We start from the raw sequence: 20,183 nt of genomic DNA, 5'->3' as shown, positions 1-20,183 counted from the left end.
CAGCTGCTGTCACCACACACAGCCCTGACAGACAAGGCCAGAGCCAGTGTGGGGCCTAGGCTGGCAGTGGGGCTGGGTTACAAGGTGGTGCTGAGCATGGGGAGGGAAAAAGTGGCCCCTTGCCTGCCCTGTGGCCAGAGTCCCACGCTGCAGCTGCTTGCAGCCTTCCTGGGGCTGCCTGTGCAGTGCAGGGTGCTTGCCACAGGGCAAGTCAGGAACCACTTTCCTCCCGCCCGCACTCAGCTTTTCCCTGGGACACTTTTCCCTGGGCTCCTTCCCTGCCTGGGGTCCTCCCCTGCCCTTCCCCCTTACCTGCAGTTCCAGCTGGGGCAGCCATGTGCTCCCAGGCCAGAAGCCCCCTCTGGGGCTTCCAGATGGGGGGCAGGGCTAAGTGGGTCCTGTTGTTCTGGGAGCCCACCGGACTTCCCCTGGCTCCTACTGCCCTTGGTTCCTATCATTTTTTACAGGAACCAAGGGCAGATAAATATTAATTTTCTAAAATTTTTAGGGGCTTCGCAGCTGAAATGCAGCCCACATGCCATATTTTGCCCACCCCTGCTCTAAGCAGCATCCACACCCCAGGTGATGAACCAATTGACCCTGTTACAGCCTCACGATTTGCTGCTTAGCATATCAACCACCCCACTTAAATCCACTTCTGGCAGCAGACTGCAGGCTAGCCAACAGTTCTGTTTGAAGGGCTGCTGTGGTAAGCCTCCCTGCATCCTATGGCTTTTGGTTTTCTGATTGCTCACCCTGCTCAGCTCTACTTATGGACTGTGGCCTTGGGAAATTCTAACTTGGCTTTGGTAAACTCAGTCCCTGACTCCAGAATCCGGACCCAGCCTGTTACTTGGACTCTGCCCCTGGATTTCCCCTTTGGATTTGGTAATTTGTTCTGACTTGGTCTGTAAATTGGACTCTGATCCTGCAACTCCACCTTAGTTTGGGTAGCTCTGGGTTCCCCGCAGCTCCTGTCTCTGGCCCTGCTTGGTGACCCACTAGGCCAGACTGCTTGCACACTGGCCCTTACAAGGCCAGTGCTTAGAAAAGAGCTAGTATGAGCACTGTTCCTGATGTGCAAAAGCTTTTTGATCTTGTAAATGCTGATGAGAGTCAAAACTGTACTACTCTAATCCTATTATTCAACAACAGGAGAGGAATACGCAGCATGATTACAGCAATCTAATATTACTGCTCACTGTTTTCATCTGCCACTTGTTCCTCAAGGAAATCAGAGCATGCAGAGCACAAGTATTTTAGAATACATTGCTGCTGGTTTAGAAGATGGTATTTCAGTCTTAATGCAGATCTTGCAGGAGATGGCAGCAAAGGAGGAGGTGGTTGTTACATATGTAAAAGGCTGAACTCAAACCTGCATAAGTGCTGGTTGCAGTCAGCGCTTACAGGTTATCACTGACTCAGGCTGCCTTGAAAATACCCAGGCTTGCACTAGGATCATATTCAGTTGCACACACAGGACTGATGTCCTGGTTGTAGCTATATTAGAGAAACAACTTTCATCCTGAATATATTAAAAGCAAACAAACTACAACTGCTTTCCCAGGAGAGCAAGCAGTTCCAAACAGTAGCTCAGATCAGTCCTCAGTAGCTACTCTTGGTTTGGAGACAATCAGATCCATAATTTGAGTGCAGATGTGTATGTATGTGTGTGCGCGGAGAGGGGGGAAGCTATAATAACCACAACCTCTTGACATCACATGATTTCTAACGAGGTGCTCCCCTCAGAATCCCTTCCTGAAACAACCTTCTATTTGGACCAGTAACCCTTCCCCAAGCTCTTGTGAGACTCAGCAATTTTCGAGACAATCAGAGGCAGCCTGGGGATTACCTAGGAAAAAAAAAAAGCTGTTAAAAATATGCTAGTTACAACCTTATCACCTCCTTATCAGAAATGGATGGTTAATGAAATGACAGATGGACCTACATCATCATCAAAAGTAGCTAATGAGCCTCAGTTCTACAGAACACATCATCTATTAACTATGAAACAGTTAATTCAGTCCTGTAGTTAACATTCAGCAAATTAGTAGTAATTACTGATCAGAAAGCACAACCACAGTGTAATTACACTATGATTGCAGTGTAATTATAGTCCCTGAATTATAAAGTATAACCAGTATCTGTATAGCATTACATACTGTGATTCTGCCCTAGCTTATATTTTGTATGGGGACTTATGGATGTAAGTGAACACCTACTAAGTGGAAAATGCTTACCCTATTGCCTTGGTAGGATGGTACACACCCTCCAACTTGCTTTGAACAAGGAGAATTACTGTCTATTTGCAATATGCACAATAATGCCCATCATTTTTCCTTTACAGTATTTTTGAGCAGTGGCTTAGAAGACACAGACCCCTCCAAGAAGTTTACCCTGCAGCCAATGCGCCCATTGGACACAATCGTGAATATTACATGGTCCCATTTATTCCTCTCTACAGAAATGGAGAATTCTTTACCCCATCAAGGGAGCTGGGCTATGATTATGAATATCTAGCAGACCCAGGTAATGTTATGTTCCAAGCAATGTTGAATCTGTTGTCTTCCTATGGAATATTTCATAGACAAATAACTAGGCAAAAATGTTACTGGCTGGTTCAGGTCTGCTCCATAGGTATATTCAGAGACACATCTGCTTGCTGTCATTGCTACAGAGCATTGCTACCTATGAGAGACTGAGCTGGGACTGAGATCCTTTGTTAAGTGTTGTTATCAACAGAGTTGTCAAAGTAGTTCTGATATGAAGACCATGTATTGCCTTCAGTTACACATCTGTAAGTCCAGTGTATGCAGCTGAACTGAGTGAAGTTTCACTGAATGTCTATTTTGAAGACCATTAGATTCTCAGCTGGTGTAATATCAATCAATACCAATGTACACTGACCAAGGATCTATCCCCATGTAACTGCACAGGCATATCTCAAAGCAGAAGCCAGTCTTCAGGCTCTTTAGTAGTAGAGATCAGGGTCAAGGTTCCACCCCTTCCCCCCATTTCTCTGGAACACCCCCAAAAATTAAGTTTTAGGTGTACTGAAGCTATTCACGAAGCTGAGTCAAATTCATAGAAGAAAGGGAGCTCAGGAGGTGACCTACTCCAGCTTCTGCCAAAGGCAGGAACATCACTGTTCACATCATCCTATACAAGTGTTTGTCTAATTTATTCTTAAAACTGCATGAACAACCCTCTTGGCACAATTGCCAGGCACATGGCCCATAAATATCAGAAACCCCCTTTTAGCTTCCTGTAGATAAAGCAAAGAGACAATGTCCTGATGCTGAAGGGACAGGAAGAAGTTTTTTTAAAAATCTGCTTGAGAGATGTAAGGAAGAGAACCATGCTTTCTGCTACTGAGGAAAACAAAAGTGCAACAGTGGAAATTTTACCTTAATAAAAGGGGTGAGAGGAGGGGAAATGTTGGTAAATTCAAAGCATTTTGTTTTAGTTTCAAAATGGATCTATATATATACTTAAAAAAATAAAAAGGTGTAAAAAGGATTAACCCAAGATGGTGGGGAGGAAACATTTTGGATTCAACAACTTGTTGCATGCTGGTCAGGATTTCGGTTAAGTCAATAACCCCACTTCCCGCTCCCTCAAAATATCCATTATTTAGACAATACTACTGCTAATAACATGAGAAAAAGAAAGGAAGCACCTGTATTTTCAAGTTGTAGGCTACTTTTCAAAGTGCAGGGTTAGAAAGCAATCTTTTCTATTTTTCATTTACAAATTTAATAAATCAGATTTTTTATTTACCAAAGGATGAAATGTCTCCCTGTATCAACAGCTTAGCACAAAGCATATGCACTGCCCAAGCAAAGTAAAGCTAAGTGGCACTTGTGTGATTCGGTGATCTTGGGCTGGGTTTCTGCAGAGTTGTGCATCTTGGTGACATTCACTGCAACTACCACAAAACCATTTGCAGTGCACAGAACGCCAATAAAGGTTCTAGTGTTTTATACATAAAGTAGATTAGTTTTCTACTTCTTAGAAATGGCATTGACTGGAAGGATCTGGCACACTAACAAGGCAGGCTTCAATTTGACTGGACCAAGGTCAAATTCTGTTAAGGATCTAAACTTTGACGGAGTTGAGAAGTGCTCAGGAGTGCTCTGAACTTTGGTCCCACCCATTACAAAAGCAGGTCACTGGAATGATTAGGCTGCTCAGAACTCTACTAAGTTGAGGGACATGTGAATCAAGGACTCAAGCCTTCAGCATGAGATACATACAACCTACACCCCTGCGATAGGACCAAGCTTTCTTCATAGAGAAGCAGTAAATAAGTGAGAGCAGGGAAACGTGCATATTCCCTTTTTCTAGTTCTGCTGGAAAACCTTTTGTAAATGTGCTATTCAGTAGAAAAGGCAATTGAGAGCCAGGAGTCTGATAAGTGTATATCAAGGGCAACAGAGACATTTTAGCAAGACTAACATTTATCCTAATAGCTTTTTTCACTTTGTCTGAACAATAATATAGTACATTGGGTAACTCTGGCCCCCTGAAAGATTTTGCTTCCTGTTGGGGTGCATGACTTCTATGGGACTTGGTAAATATCCCCAGAAGGCATGTAGTTGTTCATTCAATTCTTTTAAATACCGTCAGTGCCATCAAGCAAGCAAATTTTTATGGCTAATTAATTTCACACATAGGAAAAAAGAATCTATTATTGTCCTTGCTAAGCATAAAAAACATTTCAATACAACTGTGTAGAGGCAAGCATAAGTTTTAATCTTAACCCATTATAATCAGCAGGACCAATTTCAGCCATTCAAAAATGAAATCAGGCCTCAAAGTAATAAAAACAGATTTTTAAGCCAAAATAAATAATGATCGTGGTTACAGCTCTTCTTTCTTTTGTTTTCTAAGTGTCAAGACTTCTTTTCTTCACAATCCTGAGGGCTGGAAAGTCTCTTAAGGCCTCTATCTCACAATCATTGAATGGTGCTATGGGATCTGATCCCTAATCCCAACAATCGTACCTCGTGCCATGCCACATGTGCATGGCAGGAAGAGTGATTTTGGGATCCAATTCCAACCGTGCCATTACTACTTGTCAGTGCAAAGGGAGCTCAAGATTTTGACCCTAGTCTCCCTCTGCACCAGCAAACTGAAAGCCAGGGGCCACAGCCCCACACACAGGACCAGTCCTGGATCTGGTTCACCCAGGAGTGTCTGAGCAAACAATGATCTGATTGTGGACCTCACCTGGACAGCCACAACTTTTGAACCTAGAGTTTCATAGTTTCATAGTTGGTAGGGTTGGAAGGGACCCAAGCAGATCATCAAGTCCGACCCCCTGCCATGGCAGTTGTCTGAGCTAGGGCTGATAATCAGCTGATTATCAAAACCCTGTAGCTATCTTACCTGGCCAGCATAAATGGGTACAGGCAGGGGAGATAAGATAAGAATGGTATAAACCTAATTCAAATTTAAATTCAGATTTAAATTTAGGAGGCCTAAAGGACAGTTGAGTCCTATAATCACATGGCTCTGGGAGTTCAGTCTAAAACTAATAACTATCATGAGTTGAAGATACTGCATAATACACTGACATGGCAAAACTTTATATATATAAAAAGATTCAGATACAGGAATAATCTGGTATTTAAAAAAAAAAGATGTAGGTGTTTCTAATCCTTGTGTCCATTAAGTTAGTAGAGAGAGGTAAGTTAAGGTGATTCTTTAGTTCTGTAGGAAGAGCAGCACTAAGAATGGAATTAATTCCTGATCAGAAAATCTATATAAGCCGAATATGCACTCAGGTGTCTTTTCCATCATGTATTAGAAAGAAATAATGGTTTAAAATGAACAATGGTCAAGAGCCACAAAATGTAGATTTGTATTTTGAAAATCCCAAGCTTTGAGTATGTTTTGACCACAATTTTTTTCTTATTTAGAAGTGTTAGGTTCATATTAAGGGAGAAACATATGGTCTTCCTCCTTCGGGATCTCAAGAACTATTGTAGGTTAAATTATCCCAACCTATGCAATGTATTCCAATAGAACTAGATTGGTGATCAAAGGCAGGATTAGACTGATCACCATATTTGGGGCCAGGGGGGAGTTTTGCCCCATGATCAGATTGGTATGATCAGATTGGTATGGACTGTGGGGTTTGCCTCTTCTGTAGTGAGGGCTGTGGACTTCTACCCAAGATCTCTTAGGCATATATTGACAACATTTCAGAGAAGGACATCAGCTGCTGTGGTTCCCCTTCTTTACCTGTGACAGATTAGGGTGTTAGGTCTGTGTTGTGTCAGTGTTGAGAGTAGTCTTATGTAGGGTTTAGATTATAGATTGTATATAGGGACCTACCAAATTCACAGAGGGAGTGGGCTGAGCGGTGACTCCTTAAATTTTGCAGGTTCCCCTGTGTACTCCCCCACCATTGATTGGTGGAGGGGCCCCACTGCTTGCTGCTCACTCCTGATTGGTGGGGAGGCAAAAATACAGTTTTAAATATGGCGCTGATTTTGCTGCTCACTGCTGATTGGCCAAGGGGCCCATGCTGTTCATTGTTGACTATCCAGGATGTGAAAATAGCACCGTATTTAAAATCATGGTTTTTGCCTCCCTACTGACCAGGAGGGAGCGGTGAGTAGTAGGGCCCCTCCTCCAATTAACAGTGGGGGAGCGCACAGGGGAACCTGCAGGATTAAGGGAGCCACTGTATACCCCACTCCTGCCTTGAATTTTGTAGGTCCCTAATTGTATAGGATGGTTTGCCTCATGCAGGGGGTTGGAGTAGATGACTTCTGGAGGTCCCTTCCAGCCCTATTTTTCTATGATACCATGAAAGAGCTGCTCCTCATTAGCATTATAGGTACAGTTAATATGTTCAAGGTAGGAAAAAAAAATTACCAGTAAAGATTGTATCAAAGGACATGGTTTTAGAAGACACGACACCTTCTGCAGAAATTAGTGTCCAGAAATTAGAGGCAAAGGAGGAGAAGTATAGAGTGGGGAAGGGACAACTGAAATTGGAGGAGAGAAGGCAGAACTTTTGAGTGAGAATGGCAGAGATTCAGTTGACCTGAAGAGACCAGTTGTGTTATTTAAAAAGGAGCACAAGAAGGCACGTAGGAGACAATGAACAAACACAATCCAGCGTGTTTCTATGGTCCTTCTGAGGAGAGGCAGATGTGTGTAGCCTTCCCTGCAGATGAGAAATAAGTAAGTAAGAGTCTGTATATATTTTAAGTGCACCTTCCTTTATGACCTTTCATAGACTAGTCCTAAAGCAGAGTTGGTTACAAATAGCACCCAGGCAATCTCTTCACACCAGAATTAATTATTAAGGAAGAATTTTACCCCTAGAATTGACTCTGCTTAGAAAATGAGGCATAGTCAGCTCTCTTTCTCCTCACTGGAGCTTTGCATAATAAACTAACAACCCATGTTGCTTGCCTTCCCAAAACTGAACATTTGCTTACATGTTCATGAACAAGTTTGGAAAATTGTAACAAATGTTTCCAAGTGATGCCTTTTGAAAAAATACAATAGTGCAAATTGTAAGGTAAGCACTTGTATTTGAGGCCCAGCTACATTTTTCCAGAAATATGACCTGGCAACTCCGTGTTTAAGTACGTGTTTGACTTTCACTCAGCAACTCTTTTTTAATCTCTGTAGGAATTTCGATGACCTCAGTACATGATGCTGAATGAGTCACTTTTGAATAGGTAGACATGTGCTTAAGTATAAACCTAGGGGCCTAACTACAGGGTCCTGTTTTGAAAACCATACACAACAGGATCAATCTCCTTGGTTCAGTGGGTGATGTGAACATGATGCTGGGTCTCAGGCACATTGAGAAATATTAACAGTGTTATTAAAATATTATTCAGCTGAGAGTATTCAGTATGCTCCAGAAAGCCTAATCGTATGTGAGGCTATGGGGAAGTCCCTAACTAGAGTCAGACCTCCATTCAAAAAGCCTGAGCCAGTTGGTGACCAACTGATAGGCAGCACAATAGAAACCAGACAGTCTTGTAGTAGCACAAGGATGTCACTCCAGGAAGTATGCAGCCAGCTCGGAGGCCGCTCAGGGAATCAAGGTACCGACCAAGATCAGGATAGGGGAGCAGAACCTAAGGTTGACCTAGGTCAGGCAACCAGAAGATCAATCTGAGAGCATAGTGTAGGAACAAGCCATGTCAAGAAGGTGGGAGATCAAACAGAGAGTGAAGACTAGGAGCAAGAGCCTGGATCAGTCTGAGGAGCCAGCCACAGGGTGGCAAGCTGGGATGAGTGGTCATATTGCCCATGCCATCCTGACAAAGGAGACCTGACTGATCTCATCTCTGAGATAGCACATACTATTGACAAAAGGACTCAGCATTGAACTAAAGAGCTGATGATAACATAGGGATGTCAAGATGAGATAAAATGCAAATGCTTGGATGGCAGGGTGTAATTAAATTGACAGTGCATGGTAGATGCCCTCTTGGGACATAGTATGAATACCTCAATTTCATGTCTGAAAAAAAAAGAATTAGAATATCAAATTAAAAGGTGAGAAGAGGAAAAGAGATTCCCAGTTACTATATTTCCTTCAGGCTGGTGGGAGGGGAATAATAAGGTTAATTGAAACAAGGAAGGAAACGCATATGGAAAAACATGGGACTTGGAAAGAGAATGTGAGTTGACATTTGATTTATATAAAACAGTGTGTTTTACTCTTATTAGACTCAGGATGCTCCTCATTAGACTCGGGACACCCCTCAAAAATTCCATCTCTTAGCTTTCACTCATTTTTTGACTGCAGAAAAATATTAGAGAAATTCTTGTTTCAGAGAACTCAGAAAGACCACAGCAGGTCAGAGTGTTTTTCACACTATGAATTCCTATATGAAATCTCGGTGTTTATCTTGTGAATCGTGTTAAGATTGCATGACACCCTGTGGCACCCTTGTAATAATCTCAAGGATGAGATTATATGTTAGTTAACAGGTGCTAATTCTAAGGAAAGGTAGTCTGTGTTAAGGTTAACAAGTGCTAGTGATCAGTCATGCTATCAGAGCTAATGCCTTAATGTGCACTGCTCAGACCTGCCTTTGGGGGGCTAGGAAGCAGGATTTAGGCTAGAGGCTGCAAAGCTGCTCCATGCTTACCCCACTCACCAGTTGTCTCACCACAGCACAGGCTGGGGAGGAGAGGGAGTAGGGAAGGGCATGCCCCCCCTCCACTTCCAAAACCACCCTGCTGCCCCCATCGTGCCCTGGGTTGGCCCCCACCTGCTGATCACTATCCTGCTACCCCAATCAGCCCAAGAGCAGCGGTGGTGGTGGCAGATAGTGAATTAAAGAGACTTCCCCTCCCTGCCTGCTCCCAGGCTCTCTGTTGCCCACAACACCCCCAAATCCAGTTCCCACTGGACCCCTTTACCTCCATTTTCCTCTTCCCCATGCCCCCCCATCCCTCTTCACCCCTTTTCCCAGTTGTCAATCCAGGGCCATGGAGGCTTGGATGATAGCTAGTCCACCTGAGAGCATTACCTTATGGGAAAATGGAGGACTGCAAATTGGTGGTTTCATCTCAGATGAACACCCAGAAGTTAATTTAACTCAAGCTAAGTAGCACAGCTCAAAGGTAATCCTTTCTCAAAGTGGTGTAAATTTAAGGTGATGAAAAGATACTTAGCACTTGTTAGCAAGCCTTACTATGTGATCATTCAAATTTTAAGTGCTCTTAACACAGTCTAATTCTAATGTGTAATCTCACCCTGAAGTGATTTAATAAAGAACAATACTTACATGTTTCTAAAAGTTATCCCCACTTCATACTTACAAGCACTTTTACAGTAATAAACTACCCTTTGGGGAGCTAGGAACACATTAGGAAACACGTACTGGGAGAATCTCAGATGTTATATAGCTGTACCCAACCTGCTCTCTTGCAGTACAGATGAGACTTCAAAAAGAAAAAGCAGTCATGTCACTGATGGCATTAATTATAGGTAACCATAAAAATGTGTTCTGTGGTACTCCAGATGCAGTGAGGAATACTTTTGCTCATTTAAACACAAAGACAATCCATTTTGTGCTTATGTTTGTGCCATCAGTTATAAGCCTGTGGGTGGGAGCCTACTGCAAGGGTATTGGAGCAAAGCATAAAAGCCTAACAACTGTCAGCCTTGAAGAGTGCTCAGAACATTTTTAACTATCCCATGCACAAAGGGGCGGATTTTGATTTTCATGGTTTCTAAGCAGAGTTGGATACAGTGAAACCAGGGTGCCAGGAAGCAAGCCATGGCCTCCTCTTCTACCTGGCCTTCACGGACATTAGAGTTGTCAAGGAGCAGTTTTCATTTATAGCACTGGGCCGTGGCACAGTGAAATCCCAGTGTGCTCTGCCATTCCCTGTCCCCAGCAGGACCATCTCTAGCCAGTACCCATAGTGGACCAAGCATACTAAAAATGTGGCCAAAAATCTCCTTGCCTACTCGTACCTATTATAATAGATTATAATGAAAATCAGAGAGATATTCTCGTTGTCCATCAAGAACAAGAAAAACAAACAGAATGACTCACCCAGGGTGAGGAAACTTCTGCAAGGCTGAGCTAGATAGATATCATTTTTGTGGTCTAAAGGCTTGCTTTAGAAGCCAGTGTTCTATAACTAACTAGATTAGGGGGTAGAAAAGCATGTGATGGGAAATAGCAATTCACTGCCAGTATGTCAGTGGGGTGTAGGTGAATGAATAAATAAAAATGAATGGGTTTTGTTTGTTCTTTTTGCCATCCAAAAGAGTTGCATTTCTGCAGTGTTCAGAACTGACTGTACAACAGTTTTATGCCAGACTCGCATGGAATTGAAGGAATGTTTAAAAATAGGTATATATGCTAAAGTCCCCTTAAAAGCCAAAAGGTGGTTCTGGTCTTTATTGGTGGTCAGTTGTACCATTAGTACCCTGACGTGTTTTGTACATAAAAGCGCTCGGGGCAGCGCAAGGAAGACTGCCAGTTCAGTCATGGGGTATTGCTGTGTTCCTTCTTCCACCAGCAGCCAGCAGGGAGAGTCCACATTGTTCCATGAATGCAGTAGAGACAGTTTAGGAACTGAATTCAAAGACAGTGCTGGGGGTATCATTTGCCTCTAGAAACCTGAGGGATCCTTTGCTGCTGTTTGTTGCTAATTGTTGCATGTTGTGAGGAGGAGGGCTTGACTGGTTTTGTTTTGCCATGGTTTTCTCGATGAAGAACATTTTAATTGATGACAATGACACCTAAGAGCTCATAGGCGGCGTTGTGCTATATTTATTAAAACAAAATGCATAAATAAAACAAGATGAATTTGAAAGCCCAGCATGTTCCTAGCTGGTTCCAGAAAATGGCTACTTTCCCCATTATTAGCAGTTGTACAGTCCTTGAGAAGCTAGCGGTACTACTCACCAGCCTCACACTGCTGTGGATTACAACTTGTAATTAGTCCTTTGCAATTCTAGTTCGCAGCGTTCCAATAGCCAGGCAGATTAACAATGCCAGGAACAGTCATCGGTTGACTGCCGCGAACTACAGATGATAGAGCATCCTAGGGTTCTCTGTGCTTGGGCGCCCATGAGTTGCCATGGTAACTTCATGGTAGGGATGCCAAACATCTTTTGTACAGCAAAAGAAATTGCAAACCGGCAGTAGATGCCAAGAGGTGGCTGTAGGCTTCTAGCTAATTAGAGAAAAAGCATGCAGGCTGAGGTCGAAGCTAGGCAGAGGCATGCTTAACTGGTTTAAGGCTATGAAAAGACATAAAATAATCCCTTCTAGAAGGATCTGTCACTGAATGGTCTCAAAGTCACATTACATTTTACCGAGGGGTAATGTTGATCTGCCAGTTTTCCTCCAGGCAATGCCGATGGGATGTGGGAAGACTAATTTGGCTGTGTTAGTCAAAAGTCATGCAGAAGGCAGGGTAGAGATGGCTCTTATAAACAAACTGAATCAGAGATGCAGCTCCAATCCAGTTAAATCTACAAGGTGCAGCTCTACCCTGCTTTCTGCCGGATGGAAGGATGCGGAGATGTTTGCAGCATAGTTTATGGACTTAAGAAGTTACTCATCTTGTTCTGCAAGGAAGAAGCCTTTGTAACAACAGCGGCAGATCCAGGGGCAGGGGGGAGGGAGCCAGTGTGATGCAGTCGCACCTCCTTGATTCCTGCTCCCCACAAAGTTTAAAACCAACTGTCTGACAGTGGCAGCAGTATTTCTATTCAGGCAACAGTGAGGGAGTCACTTGACTTCACGGCTCCTTAAAATCTACCTGATGCCGTCTAAATTCTTCATGCCACAGGTATTAATGACCTTCTTTCCTTTTTAATGGTCTTGATGTTCCACCAATCAAGACATTCTTTGTTGTGCAATTCTGTGGTCTGTTAGCTGCCCCGGTCATGTAGCTCTTATTTCACAGCTTTTCAGACTGTTTTTAATTCATTCCAATACAATTATATTTGTTTTAGAATTACTCTTAAACTGAATAATACAGCTCTAGGCTCGTAGGATGTGAGTAAAGCTCCTAGTTTATTTTCACTTGGAGAAAACTGTTGTGTTACACGAGATGAGCATGGATCCTGGTTTTCCCTGATAAAAAAAATTGCAGATTCTCTGGTAATACCCCCAAAGTCCATGATTAAAATGGGAGTCCCCTCACTCCCTCCCATAGCCCCCTGGGCCCGTCCCACTCCTTGCCAGGGCCCTGCAGCCACGCATTATGGCCTGGGTCCCCAAGTCCCATGTATTGCCCAGCTGGGCAGGATGCCCAGCTGGGCAGGATCCCCAGCCCTATCCAACTCCTTCCCTCTGTTCCCTTTTCCCCTCCCACTTACCTGTGGGAGCTGCTCTCCAGGCTGCCTGGTGGCCCTGTGCAGGTGTAAGCATACACATGCACGTGGCACCCCCTGCCTGACTGCCCTCATCCCGCTCTCTCCCAGCCCCCTGCAGGCTGGAATGCTGCCAGCCTGCCGAGAGCTCTTTGCAGAAGTGCAAAATCCATGGGTTTCTCCAGCAAAATGAGAAATCTGCAGGTTCCCCTGGCAAAGCGGAAAATCCATGGTTTTCTCCATTCTTCTGTAGGAAACAGAAAACCTGGGTACCTGGGAATGATGCACCTCACCATGTGCACCCCCTTTTCAAAATCCTACATCTGCCCGTGTGTGACAATGTTCATTCTCAATGCCATTAAGGTGGCCCCAGAGTTTCCATGATAAAATTCCTCCTCCAAATTTAAGGAGCTGAAGTTCTGTCATGCATGTAATATATAACTTGCAAAAACAAAGGCTTCATTAAAAGAGCATTATTAAGATTGCAAAGTCAAGTGGTCACAAGTTAGTAAATGTGAGAATTAAAATTGTCTGGACAATTTTAATTTAGTCATCTTGTGCATGTGCATTATGATATGGTCATTAATAGTACGGTCACACATTATTTCTTTTTTCCATAGGACCCCTGCCCCATTCACAGAATAAGCAATTCAACAGCCATTCATTGTTTTATTTTCTTCTCATTATTCACTGTCTGGTCCCATGCCTTATTTACTGTATATTAGTCAAACTCGCCTCTAAATATGGAATTATTCATTGTCCCCACTGGCTTTTCTATGATGCTTAACAATACCATATTGGAGTGCTTCCTATACATTAATTAGCATTCATAATATGCCTGTAAGAGAGTGGTATTGACCCTATTTTCCTGATGGGCTGTTGAGGCACAAAGATGTACCTAGGTCCATTCCTTATGGGTGCACATTTTAAGACACAATTGTGACCTGTGTTTTCTGTCTGTGACATGATTACAGTAGGCTGTTGCTTCCTCAGCTACACTTTTGGTCCCCAAGCCATTCCTTAGAGAGCCCCAGTAACAAACAGAACTTTTTAACAAATAAAGCACATAAAACAGAAACCTTGGTGTCCTGGATATGGGGAGGGGCCCCTTGTGGCTTCAGCTTTCCCACAACAGTCTTGCTCTCCCCATGGCCAGCAGTTTCCCACATCTCCCTTCCTGGTCCTTCTGGCTGGGGTTTTTAACTCTCATTGAGCCACTTCCTCATGAGCCTTCACCCAGGCTGCAGTCCCTCTGCCAGGCTGGCTGCTTTCTTTTAAGGGGACAGGCCACTCTGTCACGATGATATAGTTAATTTTACATGTTTGGTGACCTCATTTGAAGTGTTGAATGCTCAGAACTTCCAAGCTAAGATTATCACATTGGGCCACCTAGAAAATAAAGAGTACACCGTGAACAGAGGTCTACTCAATTCACAATTTTGCAGATTTCACAGAAATCGGGAAATCCGGGATTGTCTGTGAAATCAACTTAAAAAAAAATTATAAAAATAAAATGCTGGCTCCCCAGTGACTGCTCCTTGAAAATCTTCCTGGTAGCCCCCATTCTTGTTTACATATTACAGACCATACTTACTTTCCTCAAAGGTATGATGGAGGATCCAATTTATTAAAAATTTTAAAATACTTGGGCTCTAGAACAAGGATAGCTCTGTTCGTGTGGCACGATACTTGAGCTAATTAACAGTCCATCTCATTAGCTTGGGCAGAGCACTGCACTGACACAGGTATGCTGTTTTGGGTGTGGAGTTATCTTGGGAAATGCTATATAGCGCAGCATTGCTCTGGGTAGATACAGCCAAAGTGAGTATCAGTGCAGATATACAAACTCATTTAAAGCTAGCACAGGTATTTGTGCATGCCACTGCAGTCTGATGTGCAGACATACTCTTTGTGATCTTCAGATAACAGCAAATTGTACTGACATAAGGTCTTCCATTAGTCAGAGACTTCCAGTAGTAAACACTATAGAACTGCTGGCCTCTACACACTGACACTGGGAATTACCTAATATGAGTGTTTCATTTTGGTTTTTTGGTGTTTTTCTTTTCTTTCTTTTTTTTTTTTTTTTTGCAGTTAACTTCTTCCAGGACTATTTGATGCCCTACCTCGAGCAAGCCCGTCAGATCTGGGCATGGCTAGTTGGAGCAGCTGTGGTGGGTGGTATAATTGCTGCCCTGATCACAGGACTGATTGTTCGGGGATGTAGTAAGAAAAGGAGAACCTCTGAAGAGACACAACCGCTACTTTTGGAAAGTGAGGATTATCAGAGTGTGTCTTATCAGTCCAATTTGTAGAAACCACCAGTAATCCAGCAAGGATGACAGGTGCTAACCCTAAAGCACGTATTCATTATTTGGTACAAGTTTACAGAATATCTTGCTGTGGTGCACTGTGTAAGAGGTGTGGGATGTACTGTTCATCATACTTGTAACACACGGTATCATAGTGTATTATCAGCTTCTCATAGAATATGTCCTCAAACCAAGTGTATGTTATTGTGCAGCCTAAGAATATATCATGTTTTTCCCTATTCTCAATTAAAGATGGAACCAAACTGTTTCTCAGCTTCTTGGCTCCTGGTTTTGGTGATTTGCTATTTTGCTTGTACTTGTTATAAATTTAGAGCCTGATTCTGCATTCAGACCACAGGGAGGAATTCATAGTGTTCACTTAGGTGCAAGAGCATACATATCTGATTGCAAGAGTGGTGCATTTACCCAGTGCTTTTCTGATGCTTTTCATTTAATGAAAGAATTGTCCCTCTGCCTATGATTAGAGCAAGTAATTGCTAGACAGAATTTTTTTGTTGTTGTTTTAAGGTAGATAATTTTTCCCCCTTGGTTCCTATAAGAAAGTATTTGTCTTTGCTTGATTCCAGTGACAGCAGAATGTACATAATGTTTCAAAATCATTTTTCACTTCTTTAAAATATTCCACTAATCCTTTTACTAGAGCTTTGGGGTTTTTTTAGAAGACTGAGCTCTACAGATTTTCTATCTCTGGCCATTTCAGCTTCCTCCTGTAAATTAAGATAGATACATATTCCATAGAGATAACCAACATATCACAAAATGAGACATCTATTGACATGACAAACCTAATAAAAAAATCCTCACCACCGTTGGTGTGAGGATTTCCAATTGGCTATTATATTAATAGTTTCATTCACATCTCCATCTAGAAGCATCAGGTCGTATTTACCCATGGGTTATTCTTTATTCTCAATCAAATATGGGGCTAAACTGTTTCCCAGCTTCTTGGCTAGGGTCAGACTGGCCTAGAGAATACCATCGTATTGTGGCTGGTCCCAGCAAATTTAAATTCTGCTGTGTAGAAATTATAGTTCAAATGGGGATAAGCATTGTTTGGTGCTGGAGGTTCCAGGTTTGAGCTCCCAAGTGGCAGCACATAGAGAACCATGGTATCACACAGGTATTAAAAAACAAAATAATTAGTGACTATGAGATCCTCAGACGCTAGAGTAAAGAGGATAATACAAGAATATAGAGAAAAAGGAGCAGAAAACATCAGTGGCGTCTTTAATCCCCTCCTAGATCCTTCAGGAGGGGACAGGAATAGTAAGGCAAACCCCCAGCAGCTCCCTGGTCTGGGTCCCCAGTCTGGGTATTGGTGGGTGGGGGAGTAAGGAGAGGCTGCTTCTCTGCTCTGCTCTGGCCCATTGCTCCACTTCCATCTCAGACAGCTCTGGGAAGGGACTGAGCTCACCCTGGTGTGGGGAAGACCTAGTGAGCAGGGGAGAGCAGGCAGGTAGAGACTGAACGCCTGGAGGACTACAAATTTCTCCTTTTATGAGACTGAATTTACCCTACACAAGCTAGGTAGCACAGCCCAGAGTCAACCTTTACTTGAAGTTTCACCTGATGTCCATCCATGGAAAAATCCTGGAGAAAATTGTCAAGGAATCAATCAACACCAGACTAACGGAAGGCAAACTTCTGAATGTCAGCCAACATGGCTTCGTGACTGGCAGGTCTTGCCTGACCAACCTCGTCTCCTTCATGACCAGGTGACATGAGTCCTGGACAAGGGAGATGCTGTGGATATCATACGTCTGGATTTCAAAAAAGCCTTTGACCTAGTTCTCCATGATGTCCTCATGGCTAAGCTGGGGATCTATGGCCTTGATCATCTTACGGTCTGATGACTAGGTAACTGGCTACAGAGTTGGACCCAAAGAGTACTAGTTGATGGGAACAAATCAACACGTCACCGGGTGACTAGTGGAGTCCCTCAGGGCTCAGTACTTGGGCTGATACTCTTTAACATCTTCATTAAGGATCTGGGGTTGGGAGTTAGATGCTAACTGGCAAAATTTGCAGATGACACCAAATTTTGGGGGAGGGCGGTCACACCGCAGGACAGGATGGGGATTCAGACTGACTTGGACATGCTCTCAAGATGGGCTGGCCAAAACCTGATGGCCTTCCATGAAGGGAAGTGTAAGGTGCTGCACCTCAGTAGGTAGTGCCCTCAACACACTTACAAGCTCAGCAGTGCTACGCTCACTAGCACCACGACTGAAAGAGACTTGTGGGTCCTGATAGACCACAAGATGAATATGAGACATGAATGTGATGCTGTGGCTGGCAAAGCAAACCAAACTCTGGTGTACATCTACCGATGCATCTCAAGCAAAACCAGGGATGTCATCCTTCTGCTTTACTCGGCCCTGGTGAGACCGCAGCTGAAGTACTGCATCCAGTTTTGAATCCTCCCCGCTTCAGGACGGATGTGAAAAAGCTTGAGAAAGTCCAAAGGAGAGCCACTCATATGATCCAAGGCCTGGAGGGCAAGCCATACGAGAAGCAATTGAGGGACTTGGGACTCTTCAGTCTGGAAAAGAGAAGGCTCAGGGGGGACTTGGTGGCAGCCTACAATTAGATAAAAGGGGTACATCAGGACCTGGAAGAACAGCTGTTCACCAGAGCTCCCCAAGGGATAGCAAGATATAATGACCATAAATTCCAGGAAGGCTGATTTGGACTAGACATGAGAAAAACATTATTTAATGTGTGTGTCCAGGGTCTGGACCAAACTTCCCCCAGAGGTAGTGTAAGCACCTACTCTGGGTTCTTTCAAAAAAACATCTGGATATTCTTCTTGCTGGGATCACTCAATCCCAGCTGATTTCCTGCCTATGGCAGGGGGGCTGGACTCGATGATCTCACAAGGTCCCTTCCAGCCCCTAATGTCTATGAAATGAAGTGGCATACTGTTGAGATGTTCAGAGGGCACTTAGTATAAGTTAACAAGCTTTAATGTGCAGGCACTTGCATTTTAAGTGCCCTTAGCATGCTCTTAAGTAAAACATGTAACTTCACCTTATGTCTCAGTTCAGCAAAGCATTAACACACTGTCTTCAAAGTGTTGGTAAATCATGATGTTTTCCTGAATTCAGGACTTAAATCTATAAAGAAGAAATTTCCCTTTCTTTGGGGCCTCTTACTGCTGATTCTAGATGCTAGTACAGGGATGTGTTTTGAGGCCTTGGAATGAATTAAAATATACATGCAAAAATTTGTGCAATCTGTTCCTGTAGTGATTGCCTTGAGGGAAAAATAACGGCGTTATCGTAAGGTTTTACATTCTCATATTGGTTATTTAATATGTACTTTGTACAACCCAGATTATTTAATTGGTACAAAGAATTAATGTAAAACAAAGAAAACCACATGGGATGCACATTTATAAGGTGGTTTGTTTTAAAATTTTATAAGCACAATGTTCAGCCTGGTCTTCACTGGAGATTTGTAGTTTATACAGTCACTCTCCAAACTGGTCTTGCAAGTTAGCCTGAAATTTCATCTTACTAGGGCCCCTAGCAGACATTCATTTTAAGGCATGATATAATCTAATTTGCATTCCCAACAATCACACTTTCTGCCATGCAACACGTGCATAGCAGCATGCACAATTTTGGGATCAGGGATTAGATCCAAAGTGGGCCATGTCTACATGAGATGCTGACTGCACAGTAGCCAAAAAATACTGTGCAGTAGCATGTCACAACACAGTCAGTGCTAATATGCTACTGTGCAGTATGATTAGTGCTAATACGCTACTGCACTACTGTGCAGTCACAACACAGACAGTGCTAATACACTACTGCACAGTAGCCGAAACTAAAAGATGTTTGCTATTGCTACTGCTACTGCACAATAACTCCAGTTACTGTGCATTTATTTAGTACTTGCTGATACAGGTGCTTCATAAATGTACAGTAACAACTGTGCGGTAGCATCTCTGTAGATGTGCCCATTGTGCCTTACTTGCCAGTACAGGAGGAACTGGGGATTATGATCCTGGGCCCCCCTCCATCAGCAAGTTGCATCCTGGTGCTGGCGATCAAACCAGGATCTGGAACCAGGCTCAATCTGGTTCCTGGTCCCAGCCAGCAATCAGCTGATTGTCAAAATCCCAGATGGGGAGCACATGGTTTTTACAGGTCCCAGGGCAGGGCGATCCTAGGATTGGGCTGCGGCAGCCTGATCCTGATGTCTCCGTACACTGGGACCTATAAAACCATGCGTGCTGCCCAGCTGGGGTCCAGGGATTGGTTCTGCCAGGGACTGTATGCCAGACCCTGGGGGTGCCCCATGAGGGATCCTGACACTCAGCTGAATGCCGGGATCTCTCATGGGCCAGCCCCAGCTGTCAACACATTCAATTTAAGGCTTGGTAGGTACAAGCCAGAAAGTTGTTACACATTATATGTGGAATAATTTTGTGGCTCATTTACTGTATGGTCATACTTTAAATTGGTTTGACATTGTGGCTGGGTTACTATTTAAGGCATGATTAACCTGTTAATCATGTCTTAAATGTAACATATGTCAGGGGCCTAGATTTTCTGATTCCAAAGTGATCATCCAATTTTACCTGTAAATGGACTTGCACTACTGGCACTACCCCTTAATAGTTGTACTGCCCACGGAGACAAGTCTTTAGCAACAGCTAGGTGTCAGCTTTAGCTAAGCAGGAAAGGGAGGGTGAATCAGCTAAAGATTTGGCTTCGTCCCTGCTCTATGTGGCCATAACTCTGGAAACACATATTTTACTTCATTCTGCCTTTCATAAATGAGGTGTGCATTATGTTCTGGGGCACGTGGTATACGAGGAGATATGGCACAAAAATTTCAAATCAAGCTTGAGTCTAGGAGCCCAAGGAGAAAGGCTCTGAATAAGACCTGCCTCTCAGCAGCCCTAGTGAATGAATGGGGAACAAAGAGCTTAGAGTCCTGGCTGAAATGAACTCCTAAGGTTTGGGCTTTCTGGCAAGAAAGGTGTCTGCAAACTGCCAGAATCC

The 20,183-nt window shown here is 43.4% G+C and overlaps 1 protein-coding gene across 1 annotated transcript in view; it reads left to right on the top strand.

Annotated features, from left to right (window-relative positions):
- TYR (tyrosinase) overlaps positions 1-15,400 on the top strand; it is an 88,076-nt gene extending 72,676 nt beyond the window's left edge. Inside the window, exons 4-5 of the mRNA XM_006030556.3 lie at positions 2,348-2,529; positions 14,930-15,400. Of these exons, the coding sequence (XP_006030618.1) occupies positions 2,348-2,529; positions 14,930-15,150 (403 nt within the window). The 3' untranslated portion in view covers positions 15,151-15,400. The remainder of the gene's footprint in view (positions 1-2,347; positions 2,530-14,929) is intronic.
- Positions 15,401-20,183: the final 4,783 nt, after the last annotated feature.

Source organism: Alligator sinensis, unplaced genomic scaffold (assembly GCF_000455745.1).
Source record: "Alligator sinensis unplaced genomic scaffold, ASM45574v1 scaffold532_1, whole genome shotgun sequence".
Classification (NCBI taxonomy): domain Eukaryota; kingdom Metazoa; phylum Chordata; order Crocodylia; family Alligatoridae; genus Alligator; species Alligator sinensis.
The sequence above is the reverse complement of the archived record's forward strand: the minus strand, read 5'-3'. Positions and strand labels throughout refer to the sequence as shown.